The sequence below is a fragment of the Pseudoliparis swirei genome, chromosome 7 (genome assembly GCF_029220125.1).
Source record: "Pseudoliparis swirei isolate HS2019 ecotype Mariana Trench chromosome 7, NWPU_hadal_v1, whole genome shotgun sequence".
NCBI classification, from domain to species: Eukaryota; Metazoa; Chordata; class Actinopteri; order Perciformes; family Liparidae; genus Pseudoliparis; species Pseudoliparis swirei.
Genome location: NC_079394.1, coordinates 485,697 through 502,322, shown reverse-complemented (window position 1 = coordinate 502,322; position 16,626 = coordinate 485,697). Strand labels below are relative to the sequence as shown.

Genomic DNA, 16,626 nt, shown 5'->3' with positions numbered 1-16,626 from the left:
CTGAGACGGACAGTTCAGAAACATTAACACCTGCCTCCGGAAGGACTTTACGTGTTTCAGTTTAGGGTGTCTGCACCCCAGACCGATCGTTTTGAAGCCGCTCGCGAGCTTCCCGAAACACTGCAGCTCGCTCTCCAACACGGAGTCGAGTATGAACGGCGGGACCCCGGACACGGTGACCCGGGTGGTGGGCACCGTCAGCGGGGACACCTGCAGGTACACGCCGTTCAGCGTGACGCCGCTCGATATCAGCGCGGACACATACCGCTCCTCCGTAAAAAACACCAGCAGCCCTCGGTTCAACCTGGAGGCGTCGGAGATGTTCTCGTGTCCGACAACATCTCCCACCGCCAGGAGAACCTCCTCTACTGGGTACTTGCGTCGGACTCGATCCGGACGCCAAGACCCGGAGACGGCGTCTCAGAGGACGCCATCTCACACCAGAAACACGGTTATCTCCACAAAACACCAATAAACCCCCAAATAAACCAACAAATAGACACTAGAAACACAACAACTCAATCACACAGTGAAAAATGAAAGACAAAATGTGTTAAGTTTGAGAAAGATTACCAAACATTTGCCCTCACCACGCTCTCGATGAGAGAGAGAGAGAGAGAGAGAGAGAGAGAGACAGAGAGAGAGAGAGAGAGAGAGAGAGAGAGAGACAGAGAGACAGAGAGACAGAGAGAGAGAGACAGAGAGAGGAGAGAGAGAGAGACAGAGAGAGAGAGAGAGAGAGAGACAGAGAGAGAGAGAGAGAGAGAGAGAGAGAGAGAGAGAGAGAGAGAGAGAGAGAGAGAGAGAGAGAGAGACAGAGAGAGAGAGAGAGAGAGAGAGAGAGACAGAGAGAGAGAGAGAGACAGAGAGAGAGAGAGAGGAGAGACTGCCCTTGATGAACTGCAGCAGGATAAGAGAAACAGAAGTAGCTCCCGGGTCGGAGCAGAGGGTGGTGCTTAGCAGAGGGTGGTGCTTAGCAGAGGGTGGTGCTTCCTGCCCTGCTCATGGGACACGATCCAGACGCCACACCGGGCCAGACCCGCTGCCGCTGAGCTTCAGCTCTCCTCTCTGTTATTTGATGGTCCCGTTTATCACGGACCGTTTAAAACCCGAACACTACTTCTGTTCCTCTTACCCTGCTGCAGTTTATCAAGGGCAGTCCCTCTTTGTTTTAGTGTCAACGACATGAAACATTTAGTTATCCCAACACGAGGAATCAATTAGAGTCTCAAACTAGGTCTTAATACAACATAAAGGTCAGTTACATATTGTTCCTCACACATACTCATGTAAATCAGCTCTCATAAGGAATCAGAGGTGTTCCTGACCTGGAGTCTGAAGCTCTTCCTCTGAAGGGGTCCGCAGCTCCTCTGGTGCTCCTCGGTCCGGGTCCCTCACACTGAGCCTCCTCTGGTGCTCCTCGGTCCGGGTCCCTCACACTGAGCCTCTTCTGGTGCTCCTCGGTCCGGGTCCCTCACACTGAGCCTCTTCTGGTGCTCCTCGGTCCGGGTCCCTCACACTGAGCCTCCTCTGGTGCTCCTCGGTCCGGGTCCCTCACACTGAGCCTCTTCTGGTGCTCCTCGGTCCGGGTCCCTCACACTGAGCCTCCTCTGGTGCTCCTCGGTCCGGGTCCCTCACACTGAGCCTCCTCTGGTGCTCCTCGGTCCGGGTCCCTCACACTGAGCGCCGCCCAGAAGGCAGGAGGCGGAGACGTCACCCGGAAGAGCCCAAACGATGTAGTTCATCCGGTGGCCGCTAGGTGCTGCTCCAGTAGCGGGCTGGTCTCTACTGGAGCATTACAGCGTTATTATATCATAGTCACTTTACTTGTAGAGCCCATTTTCACAAATTACAAATTCCCCTCAGAGTGCTTTACAATCTGTACACATAGACATCCCTGACCTTTGACCTTTGACCTCACATGGGATCAGGAACAACTCCCAAACAACGTTTCAGGGTAAAAGGTCAGAACCCTTGAGGAGAGAACAGAGGAGGATCCCTCTCCAGGATGGACAGGTGTCATAGATGTCATGTGACCAGAAGGAATCATTACACACTAATTAAAACACAGGAACAACACAATGAAGATGACAGAGTGGATGAAGAGTTGGTAGTCGGCATATTCCACCATCCAGACCTCCACCATCCATCATCAGGGAGGTGGAGAGGTGGAGTGGGCGGAGTCTTAGCTGTGGGCGGAGTCTCAGCAGTGGGCGGAGTCTCAGCAGGGCCATGGCATAGTTGTAACTCACAACCCACTTAGATCATATTAAGGCGTACAGGTATTCATGATTCAGGGCGTGGCTACAGGTGAGCGCCTCGCATCGGCCAACCAGAGTCTCCTTCAGGTCTCCGCTGTGTCCGTCGTGTCGGTGGCTTTTGCGTCAGAACCTTCACTTATTATGTAATGTAATATTATGTATGTAATGTAATGTAATATGATGTATGTAATGTAATATTATGTAATGTAATATTATGTATGTAATGTAATGTGTTCATTTCCTCTTACAATAAATTCGGAAAAGTACAACAGAATCTGTATTAAACGCCGTGTTCTACGTTACGATAATCTCTAGTTTTCACTGTACATCTCGTGGGTGCATTTGACTCGTGTGGGTTCCCATTTAATGTAGGAGAAATATAGTGAAAATAAATAAATATTCTCCCTCACAACAGGAGTGGAAATGGAGTAAACATTCCCACCACTGCAGATTATTCTGATCTGTGGTGGGAAAGTGAAGAGAAGCACAAGAAGCAAAGCAAACACATGAAATATTGCACATATTTTTTATTGCTAATTATATTGTTAAGTTAAAAATACAAGCTTTGGTATTTTTCATTTTGCACTGCAACATAATTTCAACCCCAAAGAAACGCTAGACGAGCATTTCATCTTCTGAACCCACACAGGGCCGACTGAGCCGAGGCCGACATCGATCTGCGGTCAGAACGTCCAACAAGCTGATGCCACAACGTCGGTGAACACTTCACGCCCCCTTGACAAAGAGATTCAAAGGAAATTAAAATTCACTTTTTCATGAGCACCGGAGAGCCGAGTGGACAGAAGGCGCTTAGTGCTGAGGAAGAACTGCTTTGGGAAAATACTTAAGATGCCTATTTTAGTTCCTGGAAGTATAAAGAGACCATACTTTTAGTAATAATTCACATTTTACTTTTAATTAACCTGCCTGGTTTACAAAAAGTGACATGGATAAAAATATAGATGACTAAGGGAAGAAAAGCTGACATTTTTGCTTAAATGCTTCTCAGTTCCAGCTTCAGGTGCAACGCGGTGTGCGTTAAGAAGCAGTTCACAGCCGTGTGTGTACGTGTGTAGTTCATGAGCTTTAGAAAGAATACAAAGAAAAACATTCTACTCATGCGTTTTGTATGTTTTGTATGACTAATCTTATAACTCAGGAGCGTGTAATGACTCAGAAGTAAAAGTGTTTAAACAAAATTGAAAAATGTAAATCATTACCCAAAACACACGGTCAACTACAGTCTGTGTTGTGTATGATGAAAACACTTGTTTGTGGATTATGTGCATTAAATGCAGTCAAACTAGAAGCCAGACCACGTTTGTATTTCTTGTTTTGTCATTTGTCCTTCTTGTATGATTACACATTAAATGCAGCCATAACTTGTGTTTGACTAAAGAACCACAACATTTCTAATTTAAGAATTTAAAATCCACTGTAAAACAGAGTTATATTTTAGTTTTCTCTTCAAGGTTGATGGTGATCTGGCTCATTAATCTGTTAACATCACACACCTCTCTCCCTGAGCGGAAGCTTTCAAAGACATTTGTGCAGTTGCCCTTTTATTCTAGCTATAATTATCTTATGAACGCGCAAACAAAGAAATGCTGAGTTTAAATCTTCAGCTGCTGAAGGAAACTCGGCTCCGAGCGACCCGAGCGTGAGGAGAGAAGGCAGAGCAGACTCGAGGTGTCGGTGACTCCAGAGCGCCGTGAAGACGCCCCTCAGCGAGCGCCCTGAGGGAGGACGTTAAAGACCGCAGACAGCAGGATGGAAGTGCTCCGTGAACTCAGCGGCCCAGTGGAGCAAAGCGAGCGTCTCGGGTCACACTGCGTCATCAACATCAGCGTTCATTCGACTGTACAGGTCATAAACAGCATCAACGGTGGCAGTGAAGTTGACGAGGAATTTTCGGATTTTTTCCAAGCATTCCTCTTCCTTGACATCCCGACCCTTGGAGAGGGCCTTCAGGAAGTCCGTCTTATACGGAGCGGCAAAGAGAGCTGCCTAGAAGAGCCAAGACAAAGACCAGTGTCTGCTCAGCTCGGTGCAGTTCCTGAGCTCTGAGGTCTATTTGTGAATCAATAAAACAGAATGATATGTCTGCTTCACATGCACCTCTCAGAGATGCCCCTCTGGACTCACCTTGAAGAGCTGTTGCACAAACCAGCCGTGGTACCTCTTCAGGGCTACTTCATAGGCTTTGGTGACGTTGACTCGGATGAGGTTTGGGTTGCTCTCATCCTTTTCCCCTTCCAGCAGGCTCCGCAGGAAGACTTGAATAAAGCGTAGACCCCTGGGCCATAAAGAAGACGAGCACAGTGCTTATGGGACGGACCTTGTTTCAAATTGAATGCACATGCAAAACCTAACAATCCATAAAACCTGAAATGTAAAATGTCTCAAACCTTTTCAGCCACATAAGGGCCAGCGTGGCTCCAGCTTTGGGCCATTCTGCTTTATGCATTTCTTTCTCTGCATCCAAAATATTCTGGAGTGTCTTGAACCGGGTCGGGTTGGTTTCGTAAACCGCTTTGATTTTCTTTGGAGGTAATGAGAACCTTTTTATTGTAATAAAATGTTACTGAGAGTTACACAGATACATAACTCAGGTCACATTGGAGAATAACCGTACTTACTGAGATGTTACCAGACAGGTCTGCCTTCATTGGAGCAAAGATAGTCGAGCCCAGGCAGTCTGAGGAGGGTGACAGAGAGAGAAGTCAGCAGGTGGAATTATAACAACTATTGAGCCTCTATGAGAACAATATGACATTATTCAGAGCGCCTGGTGGTGACCACGAACCCAGATCAACATAGACAAAGATAACTGTAGAAACTTGAGTGGCTTTTTGTTGGATATTATCGAATATGTTTTTTTAATTGCGTTTACAAATTTGCAATCATGAAACTGTCTAAATAGTTCAAACGTGTCACTTACCCATGCCTGACATGTCCATTAGCTATAGCTTTACAGAAAAACATCCATTTAAAGAAATCCCTATAATATAAAACATATAATACATTCATATTGGTAAATACTATACATTTAACTGGGGTGAAAACTATAAGTTTGACCTTTCCACCTTACAGACGCGTTCTCTAAAACTGTCTTTAAAAACTCACATTGCTCCACATTCAAGTCAAAATCCCATTCTTCAAACCTAAAATATCAAGCAGGGCTAAAGGCACAAGACAATCTGAATGTGTTTAATTTATGAAAGTATGCAGCGACTACATTGCTTCTAAATATTTAAATAGATTTTCATTATGTATGACATCGCTTTAGTCAAGCGGTGGAGTGAGCCGACGTCACACGGCAGCTCTGCCTCGTCCGTCAGGAGGCTTCACAGCGGGGGGCGGCAGGAGCAACAAGTCGGTCTTCAGAGTCTGTCGTCCCTCTCTGTGTCGTCGTGAGGGGAGTGCGGGTGGCGAACCATGAGACACGGAGAGCCCGACACCACACAGCTCAGCTCCTGAGCGCCGGTGGAAACGACTCGTGGACTCGTGTGTGACGTCCTCCTCACGCAGCAGAAGGGCAACGGATCTCGTTTCTGAGACATTTTCCACTCTCTTCACAAGATGTGTCCAAAGACACAGAGCATCTGGAAACAACTCAACTCTCTGGAAGGTTACAGTCAAACCATTCAACAAAAACACGGAACCAAAACTATGATAAACCTCGGCAAGAATAAGTCTGTGAATACTTTTGTATGAACAGACAACGCTGTGTGTTCAGTGGAAGGCCTGCACAGCCAGGCTTCCTCCACACGCAACAGACCCACATATGAACCCCCGGAGAGGTTCTGTCCATGTGGCGCTCCAGAAGAGGTCGAAAGAGACAACGACACAACACCTGTAATAGCTTGTAGGAGATGACTGGCATGAGCCGTGGCTCCTCTCAGGGTTTCACGTGGCACATTCAATAGAGGAGCTTTGGCATATGAATACAGAATGAAGCCGCACAAAGATGCACCGCTGCAGCACGCCGCCGGTGAATGGGAAAGGGAATTCAACACCGTACTAATCCATTTTCACTACTTAAAATCTAGGCCAGTGGATTAAATTATGCATGCTCAAGGATGTGGACCGCTTAATGGTGAGAAATACGATCCAAAAGATTATCATTTGGAAAAGAGATTGTTTCATTCGGTTTGATGGAAGTGTGGCGACAGATTGTTCTCACAGTAACTTTAGTGTGTTTAATCAAAGTTGAACAAATCCACATATAAGATGCATGATGGGGGAAGAAACCTAACACACAGTGTGTGTGCCGAGCCAATGCCACGGCCATCGGGCTGAGCATGTTTAATCTAAACGCTTCACACGAATACATGACTTAGTGCCATCAGTCGGGACTCAAAGAACTGAACAGAAACACAGCCGGTGACTATGGGATGCATTGTGTTCACAGAACGTTTCATCCGCGGTCTGACAACGGGTCACATTGTGGGAACTCCACTTACCAAAGAAGGGCGGCAGGTGTGACACCGCCTCCAGAAACGGTCTCGTTTCCACCTGTCCGTCAGCGGGCATCTGCCTGAACTGGTGCTCCATGAGCAGCGCCATCTTCAGCCGGCTCCTCTGCTCCGGAGGGACAGTGGCACCGCAAGGACCTGGAGCGCACACGCACACGCACACGCACACGCACACGCACCCGCACTGAACGCAGCTCGTCTCGAGCCCCGTGTGGTCGTCTCGGTAGATCCGGGGCAGCGCCACCTGTCGGGCAAAAGGAGCGATGCACACGGACCTTTGTTTTGTCTGCTTTCTTTTGGTTTGTTCTGTTTGTCTCGTCTCTCCTGCAAAGCGTCTTTGTGTACCTAGAAAAGCGCTCTAGAAGTCTGAATTATTATTATTATTATCAGCTGACTGGTCTCTGCCTTTAATCACACGTGCTTCTGTACTGCCAGCTAATGGGTTTCTGTGGAACATCTTTAAGTGTTGAATTAAACTCTGTAACCTGATCATGACACGATTTGTCATTTTGTTCCACTTCATTAAGATATTTATTCAGGAAATGGGGTTTATTTCATGAGGTAATTAATTCCGATCAAGTGTAGTTGGTGATATATTTTAACAACACAATAACACTAATACGAACTGATAAATGTTGGCGATATTGCCAGCGGTTTAATTGTGAAACAAAAATGAATGTCCTCGTTACCTAGTGCATTCTCCACGGTCATTAATACGTAATGTTCCCAGTAGACGAGTAACGTTTACGTTGTCTTGAAAATAAAACTGTTCCTGGCTATTTAACAAACGTTCATAGAGGAAAATAAAGTACTTCGTATATTGCTAGGCTTTATTATAAATATAAAATGTGTACGCCGATGTTTGGCGAAAAGGCGTTTCGCGTTTAGACCATTTGACCTGTCCTTCGTTCCGTAGCGTGGGAGTAACGAGAAGTGTCGGTAACTAATGGCAACAGCATATTCACTCCACAGATTGAATACTTGAATCTGTCTTTGTTATTCATGCAAACCGGAGACCGAGCTGAACACGGAGAGGAAGCGACTCCGCGCCAACAGGTAAGAGCGAGTTGTTCATTCTTATGGAGCTGAAATGTCCTCGCGGCTTGCTGTAGTGAGCGGTTTGTTTAGCTAGCGTCAGCGCGCTGGTTTCCCTGTATTAGCCTCAGCTAGCTGCATCATAACCGATGAAGCCCAAACACGTGACCCGTTGCGCTCTCTGAATGAATGAGCCTCGACTTCCGGTGTCATGAATGTCCTCATGACCACGCAACGGAGGTCGAGGTGGCTCCTTATGTTGGTCACGTGATTCAGGCACATTAGGCTGACCAGACGTCCTCTTTTTGAGACCTACAAAATGCGTCCGGCAGGGATTCCAGAAACGTCCGGGATTTTGCTTCGTCGGATATTTGTGTTTCTCTGGGTCTTTCACAAACTAGTATTTACCCCTTACAAGTTTGGGAAATGGTATCTCCCTTACGGTCCACCTTCTTGCGCGAGCTCTGACTAGAGAGAGCAGTCATTGGTCGACCGATCTGTGTTGCCAGAGACACGATAATTACCCTCCTTTTAGGCATGTATATCACACAACAGGCCGAACCAGAGACGTGTAATCACTCGGCACCACTCACAAGCTCACATCTGGTCACCCCAGGTCCATGGCCCTTCCGGCCCTTGCGACTCTCGCGACCCTCGCGCCCAGCCGCTCCCGGGCGCTGGCCGGGCAGCTGGCCGGGCGGCGGGAGCAGGAGGCCCGGCGGCGGGAACAGTGGGAGCTGCACGCGCACTACTTCCGGCAGCAGGGGGTCCGCAGCCAGAAGCAGGCGGCTTGGAGCTCGCGCCAGTGCTACCAGCAGAGGTGAGCGCATGCGCCACTGCACTCACTGTCTGATCACCGACAGCTGATTACAGACAGTTGATCACCGACAGCTGATTACAGACAGTTGATTACAGACAGTTGATCACAGACAGTTGATCACAGACAGCTGATTACAGACAGCTGATCACAGACAGTTAATCACAGACAGCTGATAACAGACAGCTGATTACAGACAGCTGATCAGACAGTTGATCACAGACAGCTGATTACAGACAGACAGTTGATCACAGACAGCTGATTACAGACAGTTGATCACAGACAGCTGATTACAGACAGACAGTTGATCACAGACAGCTGATTACAGACAGTTGATCACAGACAGCTGATCACAGACAGCTAATCACAGACAGCTGATTACAGACAGCTGATCAGACAGTTAATCACAGACAGCTGATAACAGACAGCTGATCACAGACAGCTAATCACAGACAGCTAATCACAGACAGCTAATCACAGACAGCTGATCACAGACAGCTAATCACAGACAGCTGATTAGACAGTTGATCACAGACAGTTGATTACAGACAGCTGATCACAGACAGACAGTTGATCACAGACAGCTGATTACAGACAGTTGATCACAGACACAGTTGATCACAGACAGTTGATCACAGACAGCTGATCACAGACAGCTGATTACACAGACAGCTGATTACAGACAGCTGATCACAGACAGACAGTTGATCACAGACAGTTGATCACAGACAGCTGATTACAGACAGACAGTTGATCACAGACAGCTGATTACAGACAGTTGATCACAGACAGACAGTTGATCACAGACAGCTGATTACAGACAGCTAATCACAGACAGCTGATTACAGACAGCTGATTACAGACAGCTGATTACAGACAGCTGATCACAGACAGTTAATCACAGACAGCTGATAACAGACAGCTGATCACAGACAGCTGATCACAGACAGCTAATCACAGACAGCTGATTACAGACAGCTGATCACAGACAGCTGATTACAGACAGCTGATTAGACAGTTGATCACAGACAGTTGATTACAGACAGCTGATCACAGACAGCTGATCACAGACAGACAGTTGATCACAGACAGTTGATCACAGACACAGTTGATCACAGACAGTTGATCACAGACAGTTGATCACAGACAGCTGATTACAGACAGCTAATCACAGACAGCTGATTACAGACAGACAGTTGATCACAGACAGTTGATCACAGACAGCTGATTACAGACAGCTAATCACAGACAGCTGATCACAGACAGTTGATTACAGACAGTTAATCACAGATAGTTGATCAGACAGCTGATTACAGACAGCTAATCACAGACAGCTGATTACAGACAGCTGATTACAGACAGCTGATCAGACAGCTGATCACAGACAGTTAATCACAGACAGCTGATCACAGACAGCTGATCACAGACAGTTAATCAGACAGCTGATCACAGACAGTTGATCACAGACAGTTGATCACAGACAGTTAATCACAGACAGTTGATCACAGACAGCTGATCACAGACAGTTAATCACAGACAGCTGATCACAGACAGCTGTGCTACAGGAGGCGGCACATCAAAGCAATGCAGGTCAAAGTTCAAAGGCAGGGTTCGTACAGTCATGGAAAACCTGGAAAAGTCCTGGAAGTTTAAGATGGTCGTTTCCAGGCCTGAAAAGTCATAGAAAAAACTTAAATCATAAACGTTTTGGAAAAGTCACGGACATGTTTTATATTCACATGTTCATTTACGCCGAGTTTTAAATAATTAATATAAACAGATGGATTTGCACATAAAGAATAAACATTTATAAACGTGTTCAAAGGACTAAACATGTATATAAAATGTTTATTCTTTTAATCAAACTAATGTCTCATTCATTCGTTTCATTTAAGGTAAACTGTATGCTTTGGGATTCTCATTTTTTTAATACGAAATTCTCTAAATTGTTCATGTTTATACCGAGATTTCAGTTTGGTTGTGGAAATTTGGTCTAAAGTCCTGGAAGTCCAGTGGTCCACATGTGAAGAACCCTGAAGTGTTCAGGCTCACCAGACGGATATGTTAGGGACCAACCTTTTAAATATAAGGTGCATTTATTAGTTAAACAGTGACGGCTCCTCAATGTATTGCTCCGTGACTTGTCATAACGTGGCATAGAGAACATTAAGTAGTAACAAAGTAATGTCAACGTTCATGTCAAAGTTCATCCAGGACGAGGAGCATTAATGATCATGGCACTGAAACATGGTGTTGATCTTCACCAGGAGCAACAGCCTCTGGTTCAATGTGCAGCATTGGGCTGGGTCACTACATGTCAGTGTCCAGACATCTCGATCACCTCACATGCAGGTGCTCTATGGTGCTTCAATGAATAAAGCAGAAGTCTTCCCTCTTCTCGTGTCTGCTGAAGGTCTGTGGACGGCAGCAGACACGAGAGAAGATGAAGAACTCGGCCCTCCTCTTCTCCTCCGCCAGCATGTCGGCCTTCAACAAGCAGCGGCTGCAGGAGGAGGAGCAGGCCGGCCTGGAGCGGCGCCGCGGGCGGCTGCGGGCCGTGCTTCAGGAGGAGCGCGCCCAGCTGGAGGCGGAGCTTAGAGACGTGACCCCTGACCGGAGCTCCCTGGAGGGTCAGCTGGTGCAGAAGAATGAAGCGCTGCGTACAGCCAGAGAGGAAAGGAGAGCAAAGGTCGTCGACTCAGAGGAACTGAACTTGTTGCATGGTTCCTTGTTCAGGCCTGTTGATGCTGCTCTGTGTCCTCCTCTTTATCGCGCTCTCTTGTTTTCTCCTAGCTTGCACACGAGCTGCTCAGAGAGCATTGGAAGAAGAACAGCGCAGAGTTGCGAGAGGTAGCTGCTTTCAACTATTCATGGGAAAGCAGCCGGTTTCCAACCTTTGACTTCAGGCTCGATGTCGATGGCGCGATAAACGGACTCTGGAATCCTGTAACCGTCCTGAGTGTCTGCAGAGCGCCGCAGGAGGAGGAAACAGACACTCTGTCCAGACGTCCACTCGATCTGTAAACCAATAGGCTTGTGATGCAGCTCTTCCGTGTGTTGACCCAAGAGAAGAACATGTTCTGGCATCTCTGCTGCCGAGTGTCGAGTTCATCGGCGTCTCTTCTGTCCTCAGGCCGAGTCGGCGTTACATAAAGATCATGTTGTCGGCCGATGGCAGGAGCAGATATCTGAGAGGAAACGGGTAAGACGTCCATCTCAGCTGCCAGGCAACAAACTTCAGTCATTTTAGTGTTTTGATAACTTTCTATGAATGAGTGTTTTTGAGCTGTCGCTCCGTGTTGTGGCCTCACAGCCGGGGCCGACCGGTCAAAGCTCCTGTTATCCTGACGGACCTTCCTTCCTCTCAGCGTGTCAGAGGGAAGCTCTCTCTGTGTGCCATTGCAAAAGAAATGGCCGACGTAACGACACTGTAGATTTCTATGGTCAGTTCAGAGCGGTGCATCATTTTCCAAGAGACCATGGCGAGCGTCCTTTCTACTCATTATATTTACATGGTTATTCCTCAATTTTGCTCGTGTAGAAATTGCTCTCCGGTCCATTTAAGCAACAGCTCCCTCTAACCATGATGCCACATCGGATCCACCAGTGGTTTTCATTCCGTTGTCTAACAGACTCATGCTTCAGGAAACAGTGCCCATGTCATCTTTGAGTACAGTATCAAGCCTGAAATGTACTCGCGTTAATCTGCTCAACATGCCATCCCTCCAACACGTAGCAGGAAGTGGCCGAGCAGGACCAGACCAGACGCTTTGAAAATGAGTACGAGAAGACCCGGAAGGCGGCGCTGGGGAGGTTGAAGCAAGCTGAGGAGAAAAAGAGCCGAGAGGAGCAGAAGAGGATGGAGGAACTTCGCGAACAGATGGAGGAGCTGAAGCTGAGGGAAGAAGAGGTATTCAGGACTTGGACGACGTATTGTTGATCACGGATATGTTTTTTAAGCTTTGTTTCTCTTTTAGGCAACTCGCTTGAAGAAGGAGCAGGAAGCTCTGCTGGTCAAACAATGGGAGCTGGAGAAGATGGAGGAGGACAGGAAGAAGGTGGAGGAAAGACGGAAGAAGACCGAGATGGGGTAAGGGGAGCGCTCCGTGTCGATCACTCATCTAAATGAACAGGACACTTCTCGTAATTCATCGGGTTCATTGGGATTGTGTCGACCAGGCATTTCTTGATCCGTCAATATCGTGCTCAGCTGAAGAGGAGAGCGCAGCAAGTGCAGGAGGAGCTGGTTGGTCTACGTCACCCTCTCTTGTTCCAGATATATTACTGCATGTAATCCAACTTGACTTTGTTAACACCTCCCTCTGTGGCGCCCAGGAGGCCGACCGCAACATCTTGGCAGCCTTGCTAGAAGGACAGCAGGTGGACAGGAGGATGGAGAGCGCTCGGAGGGAAAGGGCCGTCGCCGATGCTGCCTGGATGAAACGCGTGATTGAGGAGCAGCTGCACCTGGAGCAGGAGAGGGAGGCCGAGTTTGACATCCTACACAGGTGAGCACCGAGGTTCAGTCGGCTCCGAGTCTGCAGGGAGGGACTCCTCAAATACAAACCCATGCATCTCGCATCCACTTCAGAGAAGAAGCTCAACATGTGTGGGAGAAACGAGAAGCCCAGTGGGAGAAGGAGAGGAGAGCCAGAGAACGGCTCATGCAAGAGGTGAATTGTGTTTGAATGAAGATGAAACTCTATTTGAACATCATTTCAAATGATATGACTATTATGTGACTATTTAACAACTCCTATCTTCTACTTCTTCCTCCTGGAAAGGTACTCTTGGGCAGACAGCAGCAGCTGGAGCTTACGATGCAGAAGAACAGAGAGGCTCAGGAGGAGTCCCTGAGGAGAAGAGAACAACTGATCCAGGACCTGGAGCTGGAGAGGGAGACCCGACGCCAGGAGGAGCAGCGAGAAGAGGGGCTCAGGACGGCCCGGAGGCAAGAGATCGACGCTCAGGTCGGCACCGAGTGGTTTATGTCCTCAGAGCACTTTGACCCACACAGCAAAATGAATATTCAAGAAACATTAACAGGCATTTCAACCCACATCACAGCATCAAAAGACATGCTTTGCATGATTAAACGAACACGGTGTGAACGAGTGTTTCTGTCTGCTGTAGGTGGAGCAGCAGCGCCAAGAGCAGTGGGAGGAGCAGTGCAGGAAACAGCAGGAAGAGGAGGAGGACAGGGAGGCCGTTCACCTTCAGGAGGAGGAGCTGAGGCTGGAGGTGCAGAAGATGGCCAACAAAGGGTACCAGGAGAAGGTAAAAGATGAGTCGAGTTGAACGTTCACCTTCCGAGGCCCACAATGCTCCTTAACGTTGAGGTACACTTTGAACTGTCTCTTTCAGATTCACAGCCGACCTCGGTCCGCATGGACATGAGCATCCTGCCTGAAGCCAACATTGTTCTACCTCCTAAATCAATATGGAGATGGCAGCAGTTATAGCGCCCCTTAACGGTTCCTCCCGTCTTCCCACAGCCAATCAAAGTGTCTTATAGACTGAATCCACAGTCCTCACTCGATGACAACATTCAACCGTTACCTGACCGATCTGGGATGCTTTCTTTCACTAGTGTTTTCTTGCTGAGCTCCCGGGAAGAGACACACACAAGGAGACATCTTTGAATGCAAATTTTGAACAGATCCAGGACTGTGAATTTAGACCCACAAAAGTCTGACATATCCTTTGGTTAGGACGTCTATTGTGCCATTCTTATGTTAATAATTTCATTCTGGTTGTTTGCACATGTCGGAAAGAATGAATGATTTGTTTTGCACTTTGTTCTTTAGCTATATATTTTTTATATCCTGAATTTGTAGATTTAATAAAACTATTTCAATCCAATTAGTTTTTTTGTTGTTGCATTGAGTCGATGCAAAGTTAAACCGGATACATTCATCATCTGGCAAATCACAACAGGCTTTATTTATAAATTAAGTTTATTCAGAAAATAATTTATTTTCTGAAGTGCAACATAACATCTGCATCACGTCTCGCTGCATGCCGGTCCAGCAGAGGAACGTAACCGAAAACCTTTCAAATCAAACTGCAACGCTTGGTGAGGATGAACATTGAGACGTCAAGACTTCTGATGTGATGCACATGAAAGACACAAGTAGCAGTAGAATAAGAGAGTAGAATGCAGAACACAAGAGAGAATGCAGAACACAAGAGAGTAGAATGCAGTACACAAGAGAGTAGAATGCAGTACACAAGAGAGTAGAATGCAGTACACAGAGTAGAATGCAGTACACGAGAGTAGAATGCAGAACACGAGAGTAGAATGCAGTACACAAGAGAGTAGAATGCGGTACACAAGAGAGAATGCAGTACACGAGAGAATGCAGAACACAAGAGAGTAGAAAGCAAAACACAAGAGAGAATGCAGTACACAAGAGAGTAGAAAGCAAAACACAAGAGAGAATGCAGTACACAAGAGAGAATGCAGTACACAAGAGAGTAGAATGCAGAACACAAGAGAGAATGCAGTACACAAGAGAGTAGAATGCAGAACACAAGAGAGAATGCAGTACACGAGAGTAGAATGCGGTACACAAGAGAGAATGCAGTACACAAGAGAGTAGAATGCAGAACACAAGAGAGAATGCAGTACACAAGAGAGTAGAATGCAGAACACAAGAGAGAATGCAGTACACAAGAGAGTAGAATGCGGTACACAAGAGAGAATGCAGAACACAAGAGAGAATGCAGTACACAAGAGAGTAGAATGCAGAACACAAGAGAGAATGCAGTACACAAGAGAGTAGAATGCGGTACACAAGAGAATGCGGAACACAAGAGAGAATGCAGAACACAAGAGAGTAGAATGCAGTACACAAGAGAGTAGAATGCAGTACACAAGAGTAGAATGCAGTACACAAGAGAGTAGAATGCGGTACACAAGAGAGAATGAGGTACACAAGAGAGAATGCAGAACACAAGAGAGTAGAATGCAGTACACAAGAGTAGAATGCGGTACACAGGAGAGAATGCGGTACACAAGAGAGAATGCAGTACACGAGAGAATGCAGAACACAAGAGAGTAGAAAGCAAAACACAAGAGAGAATTCAGTACACAAGAGAGTAGAATGCAGTACACAAGAGAGAATGCAGTACACAAGAGAGAATGCAGTACACAAGAGAGTAGAATGCAGAACACAAGAGTAGAATGCAGTACACAAGAGAGTAGAATGCAGAACACAAGAGAGTAGAATGCAGGACACAAGAGAGTAGAATGCAGGACACAAGAGAGTAGAATGCAGTACACAAGAGAGAATGCAGTACACAAGAGAGTAGAATGCAGAACACAAGAGTGAATGCAGTACACAAGAGAGTAGAATGCAGTACACAAGAGAGTAGAATGCAGAACACAAGAGAGAATGCAGTACACAAGAGAGTAGAATGCGGTACACAAGATAATGCGGTACACAAGAGAGAATGTAGTACACGAGAGAATGCAGAACACAAGAGAGAATGCAGTACACAAGAGAGTAGAATGCAGAACACAAGAGAGAATGCAGTACACAAGAGAGTAGAATGCAGAACACAAGAGAGAATGCAGTACACAAGAGAGTAGAATGCGGTACACAAGAGAATGCGGAACACAAGAGAGAATGCAGAACACAAGAGAGTAGAATGCAGTACACAAGAGTAGAATGCAGTACACAAGAGTAGAATGCAGTACACAAGAGAGTAGAATGCGGTACACAAGAGAGAATGAGGTACACAAGAGAGAATGCAGAACACAAGAGAGTAGAATGCAGTACACAAGAGTAGAATGCGGTACACAAGAGAGAATGCGGTACACAAGAGAGAATGCAGTACACGAGAGAATGCAGAACACAAGAGAGTAGAAAGCAAAACACAAGAGAGAATTCAGTACACAAGAGAGTAGAATGCAGTACACAAGAGAGAATGCAGTACACAAGAGAGAATGCAGTACACAAGAGAGTAGAATGCAGAACACAAGAGTAGAATGCAGTACACAAGAGAGTAGAATGCAGTACACAAGAGAGAA

The 16,626-nt window shown here is 46.7% G+C and overlaps 3 protein-coding genes across 14 annotated transcripts in view; 1 reads left to right on the top strand and 2 right to left on the bottom strand.

Moving 5' to 3' along the window:
* trpv4 (transient receptor potential cation channel, subfamily V, member 4) overlaps positions 1 to 1,691 on the bottom strand; it is a 24,387-nt gene extending 22,696 nt beyond the window's left edge. For all 3 annotated transcript variants that reach the window (XM_056418830.1, XM_056418832.1, XM_056418831.1), the window contains exon 1: positions 1,329 to 1,691. The gene's annotated coding sequence lies outside the window, so the exon portion shown is untranslated. The remainder of the gene's footprint in view (positions 1 to 1,328) is intronic.
* Positions 1,692 to 2,773: 1,082 nt separating this feature from the next.
* Positions 2,774 to 8,420, bottom strand: gltpa (glycolipid transfer protein a). 2 transcript variants are annotated; one of them, XM_056419335.1, is made up of 6 exons: positions 8,368 to 8,420; positions 6,728 to 6,877; positions 4,901 to 4,959; positions 4,670 to 4,803; positions 4,407 to 4,557; positions 2,774 to 4,268 (listed from the first exon to the last, which is right to left on the bottom strand). In XM_056419335.1, the coding sequence occupies exons 2-6, from the start codon at positions 6,828 to 6,830 to the stop codon at positions 4,086 to 4,088; spliced, it is 630 nt and encodes a 209-aa protein (XP_056275310.1). In that variant the 5' UTR covers positions 6,831 to 6,877; positions 8,368 to 8,420; the 3' UTR covers positions 2,774 to 4,085. The 2 variants fall into 2 exon arrangements, with proteins under 2 accessions (XP_056275310.1, XP_056275309.1); XM_056419334.1 differs by having other exon boundaries at positions 6,728 to 6,983; positions 8,368 to 8,413.
* On the top strand, positions 7,433 to 14,453 carry tchp (trichoplein, keratin filament binding). 9 transcript variants are annotated; one of them, XM_056419326.1, is made up of 14 exons: positions 7,433 to 7,795; positions 8,391 to 8,594; positions 10,859 to 10,907; positions 11,005 to 11,280; positions 11,385 to 11,441; positions 11,725 to 11,793; positions 12,328 to 12,501; positions 12,569 to 12,681; positions 12,771 to 12,837; positions 12,927 to 13,099; positions 13,188 to 13,264; positions 13,376 to 13,561; positions 13,725 to 13,868; positions 13,956 to 14,453. In XM_056419326.1, the coding sequence occupies exons 2-14, from the start codon at positions 8,395 to 8,397 to the stop codon at positions 14,051 to 14,053; spliced, it is 1,683 nt and encodes a 560-aa protein (XP_056275301.1). In that variant the 5' UTR covers positions 7,433 to 7,795; positions 8,391 to 8,394; the 3' UTR covers positions 14,054 to 14,453. The 9 variants fall into 9 exon arrangements, with proteins under 9 accessions (XP_056275301.1, XP_056275300.1, XP_056275304.1 ...); XM_056419325.1 differs by lacking the exon at positions 10,859 to 10,907; XM_056419329.1 differs by lacking the exon at positions 10,859 to 10,907 and having other exon boundaries at positions 7,442 to 7,795; positions 11,070 to 11,280.
* Positions 14,454 to 16,626: the final 2,173 nt, after the last annotated feature.